The sequence below is a fragment of the Protopterus annectens genome, chromosome 3.part1 (assembly GCF_019279795.1).
Source record: "Protopterus annectens isolate FY-2018-M chromosome 3.part1, PAN1.0, whole genome shotgun sequence".
Lineage (NCBI taxonomy): Eukaryota > Metazoa > Chordata > Ceratodontiformes > Protopteridae > Protopterus > Protopterus annectens.
Window position 1 is genome coordinate 1,252,155,594 of NC_056732.1, and position 22,329 is coordinate 1,252,177,922.

Here is a 22,329-nt window from a genome sequence, read left to right on the forward strand (position 1 = left end):
AGGAGATAATTTTGGTATTTCAACATGTGAAACTGGCAATTTCAAAGTCTCATGGCCAAAAGGAGGAAGTAGTATACTTTTTTCATCTTTCTCTAGCCCCTATCAGCCTCTTAGCCTCTTTATCTGGGATTTTTAACAACAGAAGCCACCTTCTTTAGGCCCTGTGAAACAACAGTTTCTGGGTCTGGTGGACCCTTAAACTCTTAATAGATCTTTATGAGCTTAAGGCATATCTATATTTAACTGGAGCAGAGGAGAGAGAGGGGGGAAAAGAGTCAGGGTTCTGCAAAAACTCTACTAAACCTATCCTAGGAGGTATAGCTAAAGGCCTATGCTGGTAGGCCCTACAAAAATCCCTAAAACCTTTTTCTGGGATCAGAAATCAAAGAGAAATCCTGATGATCCCTAAAATGCTCCCTCATGGAATCTGAAAAAGTCTTCTCAAAAAAAAAATCCCAGAGGAGAAGCAGGCAGGAAATCATCTACATCAGAATCAATCAGGTAAGGGGAATAACTCAGAAGCACAGCGACAACTCTCCGAATCCTGCTCAAAACTCCCAACCACAGGTTCCACCCATCTCCTCTTATCAGGAGGATATAGAACCTCAAATCATTGTAATCCTAATCTTCTGCCTTCTTAAGCATATGTCTTAGGTTAAGGCAGAACCCTGAAGACTAGGGAAAACTCCTGAAAGGGTGGCCTGCCAAACAGAGGCCTAGCCCAGGAGGAGGGAGAGGCCTAACCACCAGAGGAAGGAGAAAGAGCTCAGCCTGGAGCCCCTTCCGTTCCTCCTACCTCCTGAGAGGCCACATCTTGCAGTAATAAAGTCTCTCCCTGCAGTAATAAAGTCTCTTTCTGGGATTCCCTGAAATTTCTGGTTGAACCCCGAACCCGGCGTCCGGGACCGGGCGGGTTTGGCTTCCCGGAATTTGCCGGCCTTTTTTGTGCCTGTGATTGTTGCTGGCCCAATCTTCGGCGTCGGATCCCGGGGCATTTATAAACTCTACACAACTTAATCTAAACTAAGCACACAAGCGACAGCATTCTATCTAGTGCAAATGGCCCGAAGCAAGGTAAACAAGGCCCAGCCCAAAAGTCAGGCCAAAGCAAGGTATATAGTCAGGGTGGTAATCCGGTAAAGAAATCCAGCAATATTCAAATTCAAATGATCCTAAAAAAAATACTGCTTGAAAAAAAACAAAAATATCTCTGCAAGAAAAACCAAACTTGGATTAGGTCTGAACTCCGGCTTGGAAAATCTCGAAACCAAACCACAACAACTTACCAAAACTTAGCATGCATGCGACCATCTTGCAAACTGGTGCTGGCCATACCACGCGCGTTGCATTTTTTCCATTGGCGTCCTTTCATGCAGATTTGTACCCTGGCGATCTTGACGTCATCTAATCTTTGGGTATTCGGGGCACTGGGACACATCTTTAAAATACAAGACTGACAATTTAAAAATCTGAAAATCAAAGCTGGAGAAGTATACACTTTTTCCCCATACCAATCAACAATTTTCCCATCCTTATCAGAAGAGTAGGGTTGGAATTAACCAAGTGCATAGCAGCAGTGGAGTTTACTATGGCTATAGCTGCTTGGTCAAGTTTGGGGATAGTGTATACAAATTAAAAAAACTGAGGAACTTTACACATCATGTCTGTCTTTTTACAGACAGCTGGCAAAACTGCAGGTAGTGACACACGTCCTCTAAAGCAGACAGCAAAGAAGGAATGGGTGTAGGCTCTGGAAAATCCTTCTTTAGCAACCCATAGTATTTTCTGAGGGAATGAGAAACCTGTGTTCTCCCACTGAAAACACAGGGAAATTCTAGCAATAGTCTCAGAGAATGAGGAAACCCTCACAGGGAGAATCAGAAATTGAGCTCACCTTTGAGTGAATCAGAAATCTGAGGCAAAACCCAGACTCTGCCCCTGAGTCATCCTGTTCATATTCAGAATCTTGAATCACTTTTGGAAAAGAGGTATCCTTCCTTCCTTCTACCAGAAACCTCTGCAAGAAGGATCAATAGCCTGAATTAAAGCCTGAGTCAGTCCAAGTAAACTTCTCCTATCCAAAGAAATTTGAGAAGTAGATACACAATTGGTCTTCTGTTTCTTTTTTGACAGGTAAAATGGGGGCAAACATGTTACTAATGGCAACTGCTGCTTCCCCAGGGATGGGTATAGCATTCTGACATAACAGGGAAATCTTCCCAGAGTGGCTCTTCCTTGCCCACTAGGGGAACTCCCAGCAGCTGCAAAGAAAATGGCTAACCTCCGGTCCTTACTGGCTATAGGTGCTACACCCCATGAATCTGGGGTAAAAGATGAGTGGTCTGACATACAAGAGGCAAAATGCTAGCCTGCTGTTGTGGTAAAGCCCATTTGCTTAACTTTTCTTGTTGTGGCTGGAAGAAGGACCAACAATGGGACTGAATCTGTTCCATGGACAAGCACTTTCAAACACTATGGCAACAACACAACAGAAAAATAAACACTTTCTCCACAGAAAAATATGTTATCAGTTAGTTTACAGTGCTTTTAAACTGATAAAAGAACAACTGCTCCATTTAAAAATACATTACAGTCTAGAGACAGTCCCAGTCCATTAAAACACACCACTCCTAACTTTAAAATAACTTTCCTGATGGGGAAAGTAATAAAACATAATTAAATATAGGAAAATAGATGTTTATCCCCACAAAGGAAACATATCTACCTAGCAAAAGAGAGCACAAGCTGTGCGTCAATCTTCAAAGGCCTCAGTGGAAGGAAATCTCTGAAAGCCTTCGTGTCCAAACTTGTCTTTTAGTCAGCTCAGCTCAAACTGCTCGACAATCTGGGCTCATTGCAGATGTCCTGAAGTTTTTTGAAGCTGGCTGGCTGTATATCCTTGGCAGGACATAACCCATACAGCTAACACTACTGCAGCAGGGATTAACAAAGAACAACTGGACTTCCAAGATGGCTGCACACTGAGTAAGAGCTTAATTCTAGCTCTTCCAGTGTGAAAGCTGAAAGCAGAGAAGGCCAGTAGACTTGTGTTTATGGGTAAATTTCAGTAACTGGCTAGTAACTGTAATGCCTGGAAAAAAAATCGTCTACAAAAATTGAGGAAACACTGACTGCAGCCTTTCAGCAAAAAAGCAATGCAACCTCCAGACACGAATTCCAGTAACCTACAGGAAGATGCAAGACAAATGCACAACAGAGCTGGTTAAAACAAACAAAACACTGATGGGAGTATATCAACACAAACAACAAAAAGCTGGAAAAATGGAAGAAGCTTTATACAAATATTCAGATGAGGTGATAAAGTTGAAAAAATCATAGGCCAAAATGAAGAAAAGGCTGGCTAAATATGAGACTAGTCAGGAAGAGATGTTGCAAAAAATAACAGAATTAGAGGACAGAGCACATAGGGAAAACCTGAGATTTTCAGCTATACCAGAGAAGATGGAAGGAACAGACTGCACTAATTATACAAAAGCACAAATAAGCAACTGGACTGGTATTCCAGGAGCTGTTGAAAGGGCCGCATAGTGTGTATGCTCCAAACCTGGCTATGAGAAAGCAACCTAGACCTTTAGTAGGGAAGATGCAATCCTACCAGCCAGGAGGAGTTGATCTGGACAAAACTGTGGAAGGAGGACAAAGTAGTAAAAGTGGGAGACAGCAGAGCATTTGTGGAGAATGATTACTCATTGTACACCAGAGAGAAGAGAAGCAAATGTATTCCACTATTCAGGGAACTTCAAGATGCAGGTGTGAGATTCAAACTGTTGTACCCAGCTGCCTTCAAAGTATTCTTCCCTGGAGGTAAAAAATCATTTTTTGATGAAGTACATGCTGAGGAGGAAATACAAATGTTTGTCCAACAAAAAGTGAACTGTGAAGCAAAGATTCTGCTTCTTGTTCTTCTGGTAATAAAGAACACAGAGGCTGTACCTGTGAAACTTTTTCCAATGTTTCATCGACGCTGAACTGAAGGAACACAGCATGACAGCTGACTAAATGAATTGAGAGTACTGTAAACCACTGCAGAAGAAATGTTTGTCTTTCGGCTTTTCCCGGTTAGGGGTCGCCACAGCAGAACTCCGGTGTGCTAATGATTGGCAGTAGATTTTAACAAACGCCGAGGTGCCAGCTCGATGTCCAACCTTCAACGAAGGCACACCCATTTACGCATGTCTTTCGAACGCCTATCCAACGGCGGAGAGGACATGCAGACTCCACACAGAAAAAACCACTGCAGAAAAAATACTTCCAACAAAATACCACAAATAAAGCCAACGCTTTAACACTTTTTTTATTGCCAAAAGCACCAACTTCTTCCTCTAGCACTTCGGCTCTCAAACCCTTTAACAGAGTATATTAAACATTCAACATTTCCTGTATTTATGCATCATAGCCCAACTGACTCATTGTTAACACTACAATTAAAACTTTTCTCTTAAAAAGACAGCTTATAAAAAAACACTTCCTTGTTAATTCCACTCGGAATTAGTGTATTAAATTTTACAATAAAAATAGATTCTTCTTTTCTTAATTGTTTCTTAGCATCATTTAACAACTCATTACTTTTATACATCTGTTCTACGATTGTAGCTTGTAAACCAGTAACATTGCCATTATGTGCCTGTAAGAAATGCATAGCTACAGGACTTGTTTCACTTTTATTATTCACATCTCTTACATGTTGTTTTAACCTTTTTGAGAAACTTCTCTTTGTTTCTCCTATGTAATACTTATTGCAGGGGCATTTCAGAGCATAAATTACTACCTCACTATTACAAGTGAAAGAACCTTGTGTCTCAAACATTTTTCTTTTAATCTGTGGAAACTTGTTAACTATATATTGACATACTGAGCATTTAAACACGGGTAAAAATGCCTGCACTATCTAAATTGAATTGTCTATTTCCTGACAGTAGGATAAACGTCCCTTTCACTATGAAATATTTGATGTTTCTTGCCCGAAATATTTGATGTTTCTTGCCCCTCATATGAGTCTTAATTTTTTATTTTTTTTTAAATCTAATCATCTTTTTGCAACATATCCCAATAATATTTTATCATCTTAGCTAACTGTTCCAAAAATACTGTATACTTTGACACAAAATATACATATTCTTGAATTTCTCCTTTCTTACTAACTGCTTCATTTAATTGTAATTTATTATGCACTTTACTGCCCCCCCCCCCTTACATTACTCTTCCCTTTCATTTTTCTTCTTCTGGCTTTGTTAACTAATTCTATGTCATAACCTCTATTTATAAACATTTGACTCATTTTCCAGTTCCTCTTTATATTCATTTTCCTCACTACACAATATTTCCAACCTTGTAAATTGTCCAAATGGGACTAACTCCACTGTATGTGGTGGATAACAGCTACTACCATGTAGAATATAGTCAAAGTTATCAAATTTTCTGTGAATTCTAGTTTTAATAGTTTTACCTTTTATTCCTTCCAATTTTATGTCCAGATAATTCACCTTTCTCCCCATTTCTAGTCCATCAAATCCTTTTTTAAATCTATTATGTAAACTTTGAACAAAACTTTGTACCTTTTCCTTTCCTCCTTCACAAATAAAAATTAAGTCATCTATGTATCTGAACTATTTTATGCATGTCTAACAAAAAACACATTGTTACATATATATGCTTTTTCAAAATACCACATAAACAAGTCGGCATACATGAGAGCAAAATTTGCTCCCATAGCTGTACCTCTCAGCTGTTTATATAACTGTCCATTAAACTCAAAATTATTTTGTAAACAAAAAATATCAAATCCAATATATAATGTGTATTTGGGCTCTCCCCCAAAAAGTGTAGAACCGCTTCCAAACCAAAAACATGCTCTATGCTTGTATAAAGACTAGTTACATCTAACACTACAAAGTAATTGTCCTCACTCCATATTATTTCTTTAACTTTGTTTATTAAATCACATGCATCTTGTATATAAGAGGGACCACTGTTGATAATAAATAATTATGCAAAAAAACAAGAAATATTATGCATGAAGTACCCACAGGATGCAACTATAGGACGTTCCTGGGGATTACTATGACTCTTATGTATTTCTGGAACACAGAAAAAACGAGCCATTCTATAATCTTTACTATCAAATAGTTGTTGTATATCATGTAATGAGAAATAGTTCAACCTAAAGCCTCTGTTTCTTTATATTTCTCCAGGGCTTTATAATATACTTCTATATTTATTTTTTCATACACTTTTTCATTCCTTAAATGTTCATTACACATTTGTAAATATTGAGAAAAATGCAATGCTTCTATTTCTTTATATTTCTCCAGGGCTTTATAATATACTTCTATATTTATTTTTTCATACACTTTTTCATTCCTTAAATGTTCATTACACATTTGTAAATATTGAGAAAAATGTAATACAACTAACTTTCCCCCTTTGTCCGCTGGTTTAAAAACCACATCCTTCCTACAACTTTAATTTTTAAACATTGCCACTCTTCCTTAGTAAGATTATATTCAATTTCACTTTTTTATTACAAAAATGTCATACTCTTTTTCCACACCATATTCAAGTGACTTGGAAAAGTACTGAATGGTGTCATTTCTAAATGGGGGAATAAAATTACTTTTATATGTTACACATTTCATGTTAAGTCTATTATATGCATTACATTCCACATCCGACTTACAAGAATAAAAACTTTCTTCATTGTAAATGAACAACATTTTTCTTGAAATTATTCAACAAATGCCAATTTTCGTACAAATTTAAAAATCTCTACTTGAAGCTCATGCAATCTGTGCAATGATGTTGGCACCATTTTTAACCCTTTGTTAAGAACATTCATTTCCGGGTGGGAAAATTCACACCCAGTCAGATTTATTACATAATCACATACATTGGTACTACAAACATTATTAAAAGTCCCAGTACTATTAATTATTTCAGTTCCATTTACCTTGTTTGTGTTGGCGAGAATTATCCCTATATTCAGTTCCATTCCATGATCTTTTACGGTTACCCCACTGTCCTTGTTGGTTATGAAAAGTTTTGCTCATATAATGCTCATTTTGAGCTTTTGGCAGTTGTGGGAACTCTCGGCAGTCTTCACTTCCATACTCTACTGACGATACCGTGCTCTCCATTGATGATGTAAACAGACATTGTTGCATTTCCTGTTCTCCTTGAAACCTCATTTTACGTTGGTTACTGCATTGCTTAGCAACTGATTGAAACGCTCTATTCCTTTCATAATCACCTACATCTCAAACCAATTTACATTTTTTTCCACTCAATTAATTCTGTTTCATAAGTGGAAAGTTTATCATTGACATTTTTAAGGAAAATTTCAAGGTTATCCACACTGGTACACTGTAACACACTTTTGCATTTCTTCTTTTAATTTTTGTCTCTATCACATCCCTCTCTGCTAATATGGAAACCCATTCAATACTGCACCTGTGGGTGGCTGCTACCCATTATGCATGAAACTGCTTGCCTGATTCTACCGACAAGTCAAAAGGTGCTGAGGGATTTTTTGCTGCTCGTAGTGCCCGTGAGGTGATGTTTAACTCAAGATACCTTTGGAGGCTCTGCCAATTAAAAAAGACCGAAGTCTCCTTAAATATAGACTTTTCTATTTTATCAAACAGTACCTGAGCCTCTTTGGTAGCAATCATTGTAGATACCTTCCCCACTGTCGCAAACAGGTTACAATCTTGTTTCCTTCTTTCTTCTTCCCACCGGTTAAGCACATTGTCTCTCTTCTCCACTACATTGTTCTTTCAGCTGTCTGACTGACCCGAGTTTCCTCCTCCTTCTCCAATTGGTGTAAGGAACCTCTGAATAGACCTTTGCGAAGACTCCCCACCTGTTTTGTAATTGAGAGTACGTTGAAATGAAGCAGAGACAGGAATTCAGAGAGGGAGGTGAACAGTAATAAAACCAGTAATTTAATGCGGAATTACAATGCAATATATTTATGAAATATGACAAAACAAGAAAATCTGGAAATATTGGACTCTCAGAATTTGTTGGATTTGTGCCCTACTTCAAAGGTGTTTACTACGCTAACAACCACAAGGGCCTTTTTAAGCCTAGCAATGCATCCCAAATTCTGACAAGTTCTGATAACCCTGATAAGTATAAATAGAGGCCTGTGAGACTAATCATTTACACATTGCCTGTGTCCATTAGAGACAGGTGCCAAAAGCAGGAATGAATTTCCTGTTCCCCATCGAAATGTCCAAGATGCACTTGAATTGGGTTAGGGAGGAACTCTTCTTCACATGGATGGGTAGCCTCAACCATAGACTGGGTAGTCTCTGAGACACATACTTGTCTCTCCACCAGGTCTTATTTATATCACAGGCAAGGTTTAAGTCTTTAGAATGGGTAACTCTGGTGCGGTTTGTTTTGTGGATATGCAGGAGGTCAACCACAGTGAGGTCTGACAATGCCCTGTATGCTAGGCATAGATCTCCACTTAAAAGCCTGTAGGAGACCGAATACAGGGTAGGGCCTTGAGGCAATCCGTACAGGACATTTTACTTACACCCTGTATTCTTTTAGTAAGGAAACTCTCTGGACATTCTAATTGCTGGATATGCCTGGTTAGGTACGTACCAAAGGGGCACTGTACTCAATGATAGGTCTGATGAATGCCAAATACAGTGGAACAATAACTTCCTTGGACTTGGATGCCAAACCAAATTATTTCCTCACTGATGTAGACACATGATAGTCAAAGGCTAAATTACTATCTGTGTGTGTGTCCCTATGTCCCTGACTAATGGGTCAACTCTAAGGGGTGTGTTATCAATATGATAGTTACCAGGGATGGATAACTTCCCAAATGATACTATTATGCATTTCTTGGCAATTAGTTTTAGTTCTTGGCTCTAACACCAGAGAATTGCCTCTGTCAGCCCCTCCTGCAGAGCATTTGTGTGGGGATTCAATGATGGTTCCTAATTTGCAATCATCTGTAAATTTAGTCAGCCAGAGACCACTGACATTGGCCTTGACTTCAGAGAAGTAAATGCCAAAAAGGAGCAGGCTAAGGACTGATCCCAGAGGAACTCCACTTGTGACTGGCCTCTTTGTAGAGGTGGACTCCCCAATTCTAACTGCCTGGGTCCTGTCTGTGAGCCAGTTGGCTATCCACCAGGTGACACACGAGTTTGTACCTAAACTCGTGAGTTTGTCAACAGTGCCAAAGTGGGGTATTGTGTCAAATGCCTTGGTCAGGTCAAGGTAGGCATTTTTCCCTCATCCATTGCTTTGGTTACCTTGTCAAAGAAGTCCACCAGGTTGAGTAGGCATGATCTGCCCTTGACAAAAACAAACTGGGTTGGGTCCATTGTTGGGAGGTTTATTATATTCCCTATTCATCATTTCCATGATAATTCCTTCCATTGCTTTACATACAAGACTAGTGAGACTTATGGGTCTGTAGTTTCCAGGGTCAGTAGATGGCCCACCTTTGGGCAGAGGAATGATTGTTGCTGTTCTCCATTCATGAGGCACGAAGCCTGTTTGGATGGTACAGTTAAACAATAATTCCAAAGGCCCTGACAGGTCATGTTTCATGCTATTAAGAAGGCATCCTGGGATATTGTCTAGGCCCACTGATGCAGTGTGCCTGATCTTAGAGAGAGCATTAAGGACCTATTCCCTAGTGATAGTAGGTGGAGTTATACTTGATGGTATTTCCTGAGGGAAGGTTGAGGGGGAGAGAGGGGTAAAGTTGAAGCTGAATTTATCAGCCAAGAGGTTTGCTATATCTTCTGGCCGAGTTCACGTGTCTCCATTTTCAATGAGTTCTGCACACAATTGTGTATTGCCTTTGAGACTCTGGACACAGCTAAAGAATGCTTTGTGTTTGTCCTTGGCCTGGGAGGCCAAACTTCAAATTTGGCTTTGGCAAATTTTATTAGTCCTCTGAGTTGTTTGTTTAGTTTCATGAGAGTGCTTTTATCCTGCTGGGTGTTGCACCTCCTCATTTTTGCCACGACTTTCGTCCTTCTGTTATATAGCCAATTAGTTTTGTGATTCCACCAGAGTGGCTTGCTTTCTGAGGTAGTTCTGTACTTCTTCCTGGTGGGTACAGCGGTCTCTATGCAGCTATTAACATACTTGTACAAGTTTTCTGTGAACAGTTCGGCATAGGCAACAGTGTTCTCAGGGTTTATGGGGGCTTGAAATTTTGCCAGGTTATCACTTAACTGCAGGAGGTTAGCCTTAGAGTAGTTCCTGAATATTCCAGGTTTAGCCGGGTTCCAGGATTTTTTTTTTTTTTTTACTTCAAAGGAGACCATTTTATTTATGGTCTGACCTTACCAGGGAAGACATTACAGTAGGGGGTGTATAGCACTGGTCCTGGGAGTTTGTGTTTACAAAATCCTGGAATCTCTGTGCCTGTATGTTTGGTATCATATAAGATTCCCAGTTAATAGTGGGGTAATTAAAATCACCCATGAATATGGCACTGGGTTGGATGGTTAGTGTTTCTAATAAGTTCAGATACATCGTATGGGTTTTCCTGGGTCATAGAGGAGAACCTATAGTTTGCAATTCAGTTTTATTGGATTTTGCCTATGGTGATTTGAACATGAAGCAGCTCTAGTGACAAGCCTTGAAGTATATTTATTTTTGATGTGAAGAAAAACACCTCCACCTTTAGTCCCTGCCTGTGAAGTAGCTGGTCTAAATGTGTGGAAAGCATTATAACCTTGCACTGTTGGTGTGCTCTCAGCAACTTTAAACTATGTCTCAGTGACCCCACAGACGTCAGCATTCTCTAGAGTGAAGACAGCTTCTAAGGAGTGGAGTTGTTTGTGTATACTCCTAGCATTGAGCAGTAATACCTTTAGATTTTCTTGGTTTTGATGTATGTCAGAAGTACTTTCAGTTTTGCATTGACTAAAAAAGGCACTATGGGGGAAGACAATGTTTTAGCTAAAATTTGAAAACCTAGAGGGGGAGAGGTGCAGACCACTATTGGCAAAGCAGCATGGACTGTTGACCATCTCCTTCATGCTGACAAATACTGCACTCCTTTAGAATGACAACAGAAACTAAGCCAATTATTAAAGTGGATCATCTTTTGTTTGTATTGTGGCATTATCCATGGATAAGGCAAAATGTTGCTCAATGCTAGGCTCATACCAGCCTGAGACACGCATGCTGAGAGCTCCTCACTCTTCATATAGTCTAGGGAGGTATGCCTCAGGTCATTTACTCAAACATGGATTATGACTGAGTCATACAGGTACTTGTGGTCCAATGACCTGTGTGTGTGCGTAATGTGGCAGATCCTAGCTCCTGATAAGCAACTGACCGTGACTTTCTCCTTACTCAACCTGGTGAAAGAGACATCAGTGTGTCTCACAATAGAGTCTCCAATGACTAGAATGTTGGATTGTGTGCTGGCTTGCCTTATGGGCTTAGAGATAGAGGTTCCATGAGATGTAGCTGTGTGTGTTGATGTGGGTGTTGTTTTGAAGCAGTGCATTTGGGGCTGCTGAGGGTATTCATTAGGTGTACTTCATCTAGGAGGTCTTTGTAGTTTAGAAAGGTTACATTTAAGTGTCTCGGCATATGTGGGTCGATATGTCTGCTTTGGATTGTGTGTGATGGGTGCAGCATATGTACTACTGTCGACCTTATTGACATTAGGAGTACTTTCGTGTGAGAGCTTTGCCTCCAGTGACATTGTGTAAATGCATCTCAGTCTGTTTGAGAATTAACTGATTGTCAGTAAACATGAGGCAATATCCACTAAGCTGGTAACAGAGAGAGTAGGAAGTTCTTATCCATGGTAACAGACCCTTTTTTAATGAACAGACAGTTGGAATGAGAATCTCAATCAATGTCAGGAGTATCCGGTATGCAACTATGTGGTCAGTGCTTGTCACTGCAAATTAGTTGTCCTGTATGCAACTAGGTATAAGAGAAATTTCAATCGTGCTATTACAGGAAAAATGTCACTTAAGGTGTCTGAGTCTGTACAGAGCACTGCCAAACACTTGAGGGGAAACTAAGGGAAGACCATGAAAATTTAAGGATGAAGTGTTTAGGCAGATATTCTGAAGTTAGAAACAAATCAAGCAGAATTACTGAAAACAAAGAATTAGCTTATCAAGAATGATGAAAAGAAAGTAATCACACGAATGGTTACTGGCTGGCTACTACTACTGCTGGTCTCACCACAGCTTCACTCTGTGGGGCACAATGCTTCTTCTCTCACCAGAAGCAAAACTTCAGCACCAATGCCAAGGTAAGCAGGAGGCCACAGCCTGTTTGGTGATCCACAGTCTTGTGCCAGATGATGCAAGGGTCTGTAGGCTAGTAGTAGACTTTTCCTTGTAAATGCCTTGAATAGCAACCAGACTAAGCAGGAACATTAAGCACAGACACTCACTGTCCAACCAGAATCAGTCAGGAATCAATGTACTCTGCTCCTTCTCCTACCAGAAACAGAATATAAGTACAAATTCCAAGCTGTCTCCTATAAAGCAGTTATTTGGCTTTCTGGTGATTAGCAGTCTCCATGAAATAATGTCCCTGTGCTCCTTCTCTCACCAGGAGAAAACAGAAGCAATAATTCCAAGATGACTATTGAGAGGCAGAATGTGGGGTCTCCAATAACTGGTGGTCTTGCAATACATGTTTAAAGGTAAGATGAAATAAAATGGGTTAATAACCTAAACACTGCAGTGTGCACTAAGCAGTTAGATACGAAAGTGGGTAACTTAAGTTTTAGCTGTCTAAGTGCAGAGAATCTAATTTTAAAAGAGCAAGACAGACTGAAAGAGGGTGGCACTTTTGTATTCTGGTTCTACGATATACAGTGGGTTGGCCAATCAATTTAAATAGTTGAAGGGGAGTGATTTCACAAAATGATAATTTTGTGCTTACTCACACCAGCCAGTGAAAGGGAGAGGGAAGGACATATGTGGTCATATTAACATAAGGGGCAGGAAACTAGGACAGTGTCTCTCATTACCTCCTCCTCTGCCCTGGAGGAATGTTCGCCACATGTGTCTTGAAAGGCTCTCTGGGAATTCCGAAACCATATTTTCCCCCCTTTTGACCCTTGAGATAGGGTCTAGAAGGTGTGGAAAGATGGATTCCAACGGCATTGAGTGTCTTTCCTTCCTGTTCACACCTGGTTAGTGTTTCTTTGACTTTAGGCCCAAACAAGGATGAGCTGCTGAAGGGAGTGTTAATAAAGGATGACTTGAAGGGTGCAGCAAAGTTACACAAGCACATCCAGGAATGTCTCCTAAGGTCAATTCCTGAACCCGCTGACCTACTCGCTCCACTGGCTGCATAAGAGACAAGCTGCATGGAGGAGTTCATTCAGTGGTGGAGAGTTGGGAGGATACCTTATCTGCAACCTCCGCTGATACTGAACCCTGGAGAGCTTCTCCAAGCTCTTTTAGGAGAGATCGCTGTAACCTTGTGAAATGGGTAAGATAATTCAGGGACCCGAGTGTGAAGGTCACTGATGAAAACATACGCTTTCCACATCTGTCCATCGTGCGAGAGTCTTTGTTCGGGGGATGGACAGATGTGGACATCTCAGACAACTCCTTTTTGGGGGCCACCACCACAGCATCTACAGGGACCTCTTTTGTCAGAAAAACGTTTGTCTTCTGGAGAGGTGATAAACTTCTTTGGCCTCCTGGGGACAGGTTGCACTGTGTCTGGAGACTCCCACGCCTTTCAACAAACTAGTTCCATGAGTTCGTCGAAAGGAAGACACCCCCAAGTGGGGGAAGAGCAAGACCCAAAAGCCTTCAGGTAGACAGACTCCTCATAAGAAGGGTTGATGGGCTTCCAGCTGCCTCTCTGTTTAAGGATCTCTAAGATGTCCGCAAAGGAGACATCTTCAAAGGGCAACCGTGGGGACCCCTCTGATTCATCGAGGTGACAGACTCCTGTGGGGAGTCCAAATGCTTCCTCCTGCATAATCTCTTCCAAGGGACATCTTCAGGGAGACATTCCGGAGAAGTTTTGGAAGAGAAGTGTTCACCCATTGGGGCACCTAGGGCTCTGGGTCTCTGCACTTGTGTGGAGTCTATAATCCTGAGGCGTACACTGGTGCCTCTGGGGGAGGAATGGCTGGACCTGAGGGTCTGGTTGTCCATGGGGACAGTGCTCTCCTCTCCTCATGGCTTCGAAAGCTCCCCGCCCATGACCTGAGGAAACCCTGGACCCAAAGAACCAAAAGGTCCCCCCAGCACCACGGCGGTCAGCTCCTAAGCAGAGGTAGGACCCCAAACTCACCAGCGCTGAGGCCCCGAGAGGCAAGATCATATCCAAAGAAAAGTTGGCCTGGCTCTCTTCCCCAGACCTGACCAGACAGCATTGGCACCTAGACTCCTTGGACAGCACCGACTTAGTCAGAGCGGTTGGAGCTGAAGATCCAGAAGCAGGTCTCTGTTCCAACGGTTCCGCTGCTATCAGTTCTGAGCATTCCAGCTCCAAAACTGCAACTCGGGTTGGAGGAATTGATGTAGTCTGGATAGGTTTGTTAAGATCCAAAGCCCTCAGGGTTGGTTCCGATAGAAGCTTTGCCAGAGCCGGTGTCCTCAAGAGCCTCTGCACCACATGATCCACATTGTATTCAGAGAGGCTTCTAGAGGATCGAGAAGAGGGAGATGGGGATGCTAAAGTCTGAAGAAAGGGAGACCTTAGGGTGGGAGATACCAGTTCCAAAACAGGGGACAGACTCCTCACTTGCAAAACCAATGGCTCAGATACCAACAAAGCCGAGGTGGATGGTCTCTCGGACCCTACAGATTTAGAGATTGATGGAGACATTTTTGCAAACTTTCCCAATGGCTCTCAATCCTCTGAGACACTACATGATGTCCTTTTTAAACTTTTAGCATTTTTGTCAGATTTTTGTGTTGGAGAGGCTGACTTCTTCTGGGGACTTTGACCCAGTTCCAAGGCCTCTTGAAAGAAAGGTTTCACTAGTCCTCTTAAGATTAATTTATTCTTCCTCTTCTGAAGAACTCTGGAGCTAAATGAGTGACAAATTGCACACGATTCCTGAAAATAAACTGCCCCAAACAATAAACACAATCAGTGTGTCCATCAGTGATGGACATCATTTGATTACAATTTGGGCACTTTTTGAAACCCAAAAGTTTAACCTCTTTTCCTTGCTTGGACATTGGACCAGTTAGAACAACCAAGTAGTCAAAGGAAGAATAGCCCTCTAACTAAAAACGGGCTCTGCAACTCAATAATTTAAACAAGTTACATGTCAGAAAAAAGATGTCATTTTTAAAGGATAACTCACACAATCACCACAACTCCAATAAAGTTATACTTCTAAGCTACTTAATAATCACGCATGTAAATGAAGAGTCCTCTAAATAAAAATGGACTCTGCTACTCTCCTATAAAAAACGAGCTAGCTTAAGGGTAAATATAACAAGTACACCCTGAGATACAAAGACGTTAAGACTGCTTAACTAGCTAAAACTATGCAGTTACACTCAAAACTCAAGTTATTTATAAACTACCCTTAACTATTTCTACAGTATTTTCGCAATATAAGGCACTCTAAACAGTAAGTAATAACTAAAAGTGGGATAGGAAACTAGCTAGGCCTAAAGAAGAGACGACCAGGAAAAAATAAACAACACACGCTAATAACAAAGGTTAAAACACTACAAATGCGAGCATTCGACACATATGCTACTACAGTATAGAAAAATACATTTTTAAACCAGAACTAGTGAAAAAAATAGAAAAAGAAGTTTTCCACTTAGCCAGAGCTGGAAGAATCACCCGATCTGTTTCAGTGGCAAATGAAATCTGACGAAGGCACTAGAGCATTGTAGGATCGGGAGTAAGCCACAAGCTGGTTGAAGACCTCGAGCTTTAGTAAACGGCCGAGTCAGAACTGAGGATCGGTTCCAAGACCATCAGTACAGAATGAAGGTGAGATAGGACAACTTCACATCCATGATTATAAACTGTTCATGTCTATAATGACTAAAATAATTACAAAAGTAATGCCAAAATTGAAATATATGGATCAATGTGGTGTTGTGAAGGGGAGGCAAGCATTTGACAACATTAACAGAACATTGATGAGCCAGAGGGAAGCAGACTGTAAGACGATATCATTGATGCTGGTGGGTCTTTATGCAGAGAAAGCATTTGACAGAGTAGGCTGGGATTTTATGTGGAGAGCAAATGAAGCATTTGCATTTCCTGAAAAAAATATAAGGCTGATTAGGATAATAAATGAAGGATTGGAGACGAAAATTAAAGTGGGTGGGGTCCTCACTGATAATTTCTGCTTGAGCAGAGGAACTAGGCAGGGATGTCCTCTTTCCCCTTTGTTAGCTGCGTTACATTTAGAACCACTGGGAAAAAAAGGGACTCAAATTCAAGGATATATTTGGTATGGTAGTCAAGAAAAGCTGGCTCTATTTGCAAATAATATTACTTTACACCTGATAAAACCAGAAAGACTATAAAATGTGGAATATTTTGAGACAGTTTCAAGTCTTTTGGGATACAAAATTAATGAAGCTAAAACAAAGACAATAGGCAACAGCAGAAAATTATGTACCCATACATACAAACTGCTTCAGTAATATCCATATTTATAGGGACATTATAAAATGAATAATTTAGGAGTATGGATTAAAAATGATTCTGGTGTGGCAGCTAAGGATATCTGGGAAGAGACTAAACAAAAGATAATACAAAAACTGAGAAACTGGAAGCGCTCTTATATAGATATGGATAGTAAGAAGCAGCCAACATTTTTGTCCCTTTTGTCTTATACACCGTTTTTTTTTATCAACCAGAGGAGAAGTTGTGGATAGCAATTAAAGAGCTGAAGGACTATCTGGGATGGGAAGACAGCAAGAGTAAAGTGAGATGAGCCGATTCTTCCAGTAGTACAGGGCTGACTGGGATTACCCAATTTGAAGGCATATTTAGAGCTACATAGTTAAGACTCATATACAATACACAAGCAGAAAACTATAATTCAAAGTGGAAATGGATGATGTTGAAACAGGGGGGAAGCTCAAGAACAAGGAAAGACTGGGATTTTGGATGCAGGCCTTTAAGGAGAATAACAATAATCACACACATCCATAAAGTAGCAGAAAGTATTCTAAAAACTAAGCCAACACGGGAATGGAGAAAGAAGATTCTGCAGATAGTGATGACTGCAATTAGGGATATAGACAATAGGCAAGAGGGGGCTGGAATTTATTGGGTAAAACTGGCAAAGGAACCAAGGTACTAGGAGAAATACCTACAGAGGGAAAGGTAATAGAATGGGAAGAGGCCAAGAATTTATTTGGGCTGCAGGTTAGAGACTGCCTTCCCTATCAAGGATTGATGTCAGAGTATAGGCAAAGAGAAAGAAATAGGGGGTCCTAAACAAAAGACCAGCACTGGTAGAGTTTTTAGTAGAATCTAGAACAGAAGTTCCAGTTATAAAAGGAATAAATAGTATAGCATATAAAATATTGCATGATAACTAAAAATCAATCAGAGGAGGTTAGAAAGGATTGGGAAGAGAGGCTGGATAAGCAATTAACAAAGAAACAGTGGGAGGATATATGTATGTCTCCCAAATATGCAACAAAATCAAGATGATTTAGGATTTTGGTTTGGAAATGTTTACAGAGATATTTTTATAGTAGAGCCACAGTGGTGCAGCGGTTAGCGCGGTCGCCTCACAGCAAGAGGTTCTGTTCAATTCTCGGCTGGAGTGCCTTCTGTGTGGAGTCTGCATGTCCTCTCCACGGTCGAGTGACACTAAAGACATGCAGGTGGGTGCGAGCGTGAATGAGTGTGCCTTCTTTGAAGGTTGGGCATCGGGCTGGCAACTCGGCACCGTAAAAATCCAATGCCAATCATGGGCAGACCGGAGTTCCGCTGTGGCGACCCCTAACCGGGAAAAGCCAAAAGACATAGATATTTTTATACCTCAAGTAGACTCCACAGAATTTTTGCTCGGGTAAACAGCAAATATTGGAGGTGTGACAGGGAGGAAAGACGTACTTGGGAATATGTTTTCTGGAAGTGCGTGGGTTAACTGACTTTAAGGGCTCCCTGCAGGATGCACTGTCGGATATGCTGGATGGGCAGACTGATGTGACGAGGGAGATGATTTTTCTGAGCTATGATACAGAATCATAATTGCATAGACATGGTAAGGCCTTGCTGTGTCTAATTATGGTGGTTGCCAAAAAAAGCAATTACTAGAAAATGGAAATCAAAATCTAAACTAACTGTATCAGAAGTAGTGAATATAGTAACAGAGATAAAACTGGAACAGACATCTTTAAAAAAAAGGGTAGGAGCGAACTACACAGGAAAAAAATGGGAACTGTGGGAACAATACATACAGGGGAGGAACAAGGTTTAAAAGAAGGCAGGACTTAAATAAGCTATGTAACGTTTGACTGAAAATGACTGGGTTGATTATTAGTGACGTATAATGTTTGCAACTGGGAGTGTGTCATTATGGTTTGTGATGCAAAATGAGTACATCTAGGATTGTGTTGGTGTGGTCTGTTTTCATTTATATAGATGTAGGATTGCTTATGTTGTAAGTGATAGTTCAATAAAGATGTTTCTTGTTTAAAACAGGGAGTAGGGTTTGAGTAATTTATGCAATGTTGCTTAGGTTATATGATGTATACGAATGTGTGTGAAGTATAATATTTATTATTAATTTGTTAATATAGTTTGATTATTTTTGTATAAATGTAAAATTTCCTGTGTCACAAGTGATAATTCAATAAAGGTGTGTTTAAAAAGAAAACATGAAGATAATCTGTCATACTTAATTTGACACAAAAGCAAGTGGAAATGATTTTAAGGACTTACTGTACCTATCCTTTATCAACATGTTGACAAAAAGCAATATGCACAGACCTGGTCAAAAGCTTGCACTTTTTTTACTACTTTCAGAACAATGGTTAAAACCATGCCAAACTTTTTTTTTTTTCAAATTTTTATTTGGCTTTATCATATTTCCTTGAATACAATACATGCATACATTTGAAGTAATAAAGAGAAGAATTTAATGTTATTCTGAAATCTACTAAAATCTTAATCATGTTAGCTACATTAAAGTCGAGACATTTTGTAGAAAAAGTGGTGGCTGCTTGCCACTAAAACTTATTTAGACTGGGTTTATTAATTACAGCCAGTACTAATATTTGCTTATTAACAAATTTCACAGTACTGGAGAGGTCTAAGGCAGTGTTGCTATTAAAGCTACATTAAGGCGATGTAACACACTCATCGACGTGAGCTTGTACAACTTAACGCATGGGCTGCTGCTTTAGTTGCATCTAAAAACAAGATGCAGCATACCAATTGAGTAAGGAAGCCATAATAGTAGTAGAATCGGGCTTGCCAACATGCCGTCCACTTTGGATACAAACACAATTTAAGAAAAAAACAAAACAAGTAGTTTGGCTATTTTATTAAAAAAAAAAAACACTGAACCCATGTCCCTATTATTAGAACAGCAATTTTCTGAACAAACTTCCACATCCTACACTTACACATGGTAATATAACTGGATAGTCAACTACATCAGGCTTGCAGCTCCGAATATGTCATCATACAAAAATGTCACTCACTGCATTAACTGCTTCCTAACATACCATGGTTACTTGCACAGTGAGGCACAATCTCTTAAAATAAGTAAAGCTCAGTGGGATCTCCTATTTGTGTAATGGTCACAAGAGGTAAAAGGTAATTGCTTATAAACAAACGTCCCCAGTGTGTTGTAATTTGCATATAAAGTTCAGTGCAGCATTAGTACTAGTAGTGTAACCAGGTTGTGACTGTGCAAGTTATTTAAACTTTTCAGTCCTACTTACATCAGCAAATTTCTGAAGATCATCCGTAAAAACAACCCTAGACTGAAAGTTCTTGACAACTTTGCTTAAGTCATCCAACGTTTTGTTTACATCTGAAAGACAGAAAAATATACTGGATAACACACACAAAGTAGTACTGGACATAACATTTATACAGCATATTTATACAAACATTTCTTCACAAAGGGTTCTAAAATACATCCTGTTTCACTGTACATTTGTGTACAAGCAGGCATCTGTGTGTACACGAACTAAGTATATAAACAAAATGAGCAGAAAGCTTTTGTGCAGAGAAGTGTCTGTTAACAGAGCTGAGGAAAAAAAGAGAGCAACACAAGTAAAATTGTGTGCACTTGAAGTAGTCTTAAAATGTCTCCTTATAACTAGCATTAGCAAAGGCAAACAAACCCACAATTTACTTCACTATAGGTAGTTTTCTTAATTGAACTACACTCAGCCACCAAAGTCAACAAAAGGTTTACAAACATAAGCGAACATCAGTTTCCAAAAACTCAATTACCTGAAGGACCTATTCTCTCTACTTCACACCAGTAATGCAATGTGTCAAACAGCCAATACTGAGTTCAAAGAAAATTGGAATAGAATATAAAAAGTCTTGTAAGTTACAAACACAACTGGCAGACTTTATCACAGTTTTTAATGGACCCAGTTTTTTCATAAATCTGTAATACCCTATAATAAAAACATTGTATGAAGTTTACAAAGCATAACTTACAGTCTGAATTCTGCTTACAGAAGCCCGCAAGCAGGGGGAATTAAAGTAATCTAAAACAAAAATCACCAACTCCTTTTACTTTATTTCCTAGTACATTAGTGGCAGCATATTCTGAACTGTCTCAGATGCAGATGAGTATCCACAGTGAACTATGCCTTTCAATATAATTAACTGACATATACTCCCCACTACTAAATACTTCCTGAATTTTTTTTCCCCTCACAAAGCAAAGGTTAGAGGATCTTGCTTTCCTAGACATTTGTTCTAACTCTGCAGTATTTTTTGCAGTAATTTCATTTAGCATCTCACCCCTTTGAGTTCTCCTGAAAGAGAAATCAAATGGCATTTCTATCTGAAAGGTTTTTCCTTATATTATCATTAGCAGCATCATGAAACGTTGCTCCTCTTTCATAGGTTGAGTTACAGACGAAGTCCTAAAGGACTTCCAAGGATTTGAATTTATGAATGAATGTTCTTCTGGCTGCTGTTTATCTGGAGGGACATGGTACACAACAAACCGGATGGCTCTCAGACTAACCACTCAGATCCTCCTGTAAAGAAACTTCCATTTATTTCCAAAACATTTCAGCTTTTCATTAGTTGGTGAATCTTTGACATCAACATACAAGACAGCACCCTTCTGTTTAACAGAAATACTCATTCAAGGTGCTAAACAGTAATTTTCCAAACATGACAAACTGCAGGATTAACCAGTCAGTAAATCAGAACAGTGCTCAACTCTATTTTTTGTCACTATTTTTCCCAATTCATGCCTGATTTTCACCCAGCATAACATATTCTTTCATTGCTTCTGTCACATTACTTGTGAAAATGATTTGCTCAGAAACAGCAGGCTTAACAGTATGGATAAATGCTGGTGATCAAAAAAACACAGGATTATACACTCGAGAGTACACATAATACTAAGGCAGACATGTTATGCAAAAAATGTTGATCTGAATTAATTTCGATATGCTTTAATACACACAGATAAGTCTGAAGTATGAAACATGAACAGAAATGTGAGCACAATGCAGTTTGTCAAGGGGCTATCATGGCAACTTAGTTACTTTTTTGTTAGTTTTCATACACTTTTAAATGCTTAATTTCTGCATGTGCCAACTCTAACCTCCCAAAGCTAATGGTCTGGTGGAACAGGAGAGGTGGAAAATGGTTATCTTGAGACAGTTTCCAGACTGGAATAATTTTTCAGCATTCTGGAGTTTACAGAGAATGCCTTACAGTAAAGCCTCTCACCAAAACTATTACTTTGCACATATATTTCCTCCTTTGTTAGCAGCAACAGGCAACAGAGCAGGAGGTAAGTACCTCCACTTTTTGGTACAAGAGCAGCTTATGAAAAGCTGGAAAAATGAGATGGAAATGTGAAGATTTGACATTTGTTAACCAGGTTAGTCCACCTGAGCCATACGGCCCGTTTTCAGTGGAGACCCAAGGAGAAAAGCTTCAACATTACAGAAACACACAGTTACAGACATTATAAACAACAATACGAATAAAAATTTGAGAAGTTACACACTAGACATTAAATTTAGAAAAATTACATACTAGACATCATAAAAGCAATGAGAATAAAAATTTACATGCAGAAGAGAAATAAAAGTAATAAACATATGTACAAAGAATATTTCTCCAGTGAAAAAAATACATAAATTGCATTTGAAT

The 22,329-nt window shown here is 39.6% G+C and overlaps 1 protein-coding gene across 2 annotated transcripts in view; it reads right to left on the reverse strand.

The window, feature by feature from the left end:
- The window catches only part of URI1 (URI1 prefoldin like chaperone), an 844,005-nt gene that overhangs the window by 238,014 nt on the left and 583,662 nt on the right, over positions 1–22,329 (reverse strand). For both annotated transcript variants that reach the window (XM_044067309.1, XM_044067310.1), the window contains one exon: positions 19,908–19,999. In XM_044067309.1, the coding sequence (XP_043923244.1) occupies positions 19,908–19,999 (92 nt within the window). The remainder of the gene's footprint in view (positions 1–19,907; positions 20,000–22,329) is intronic.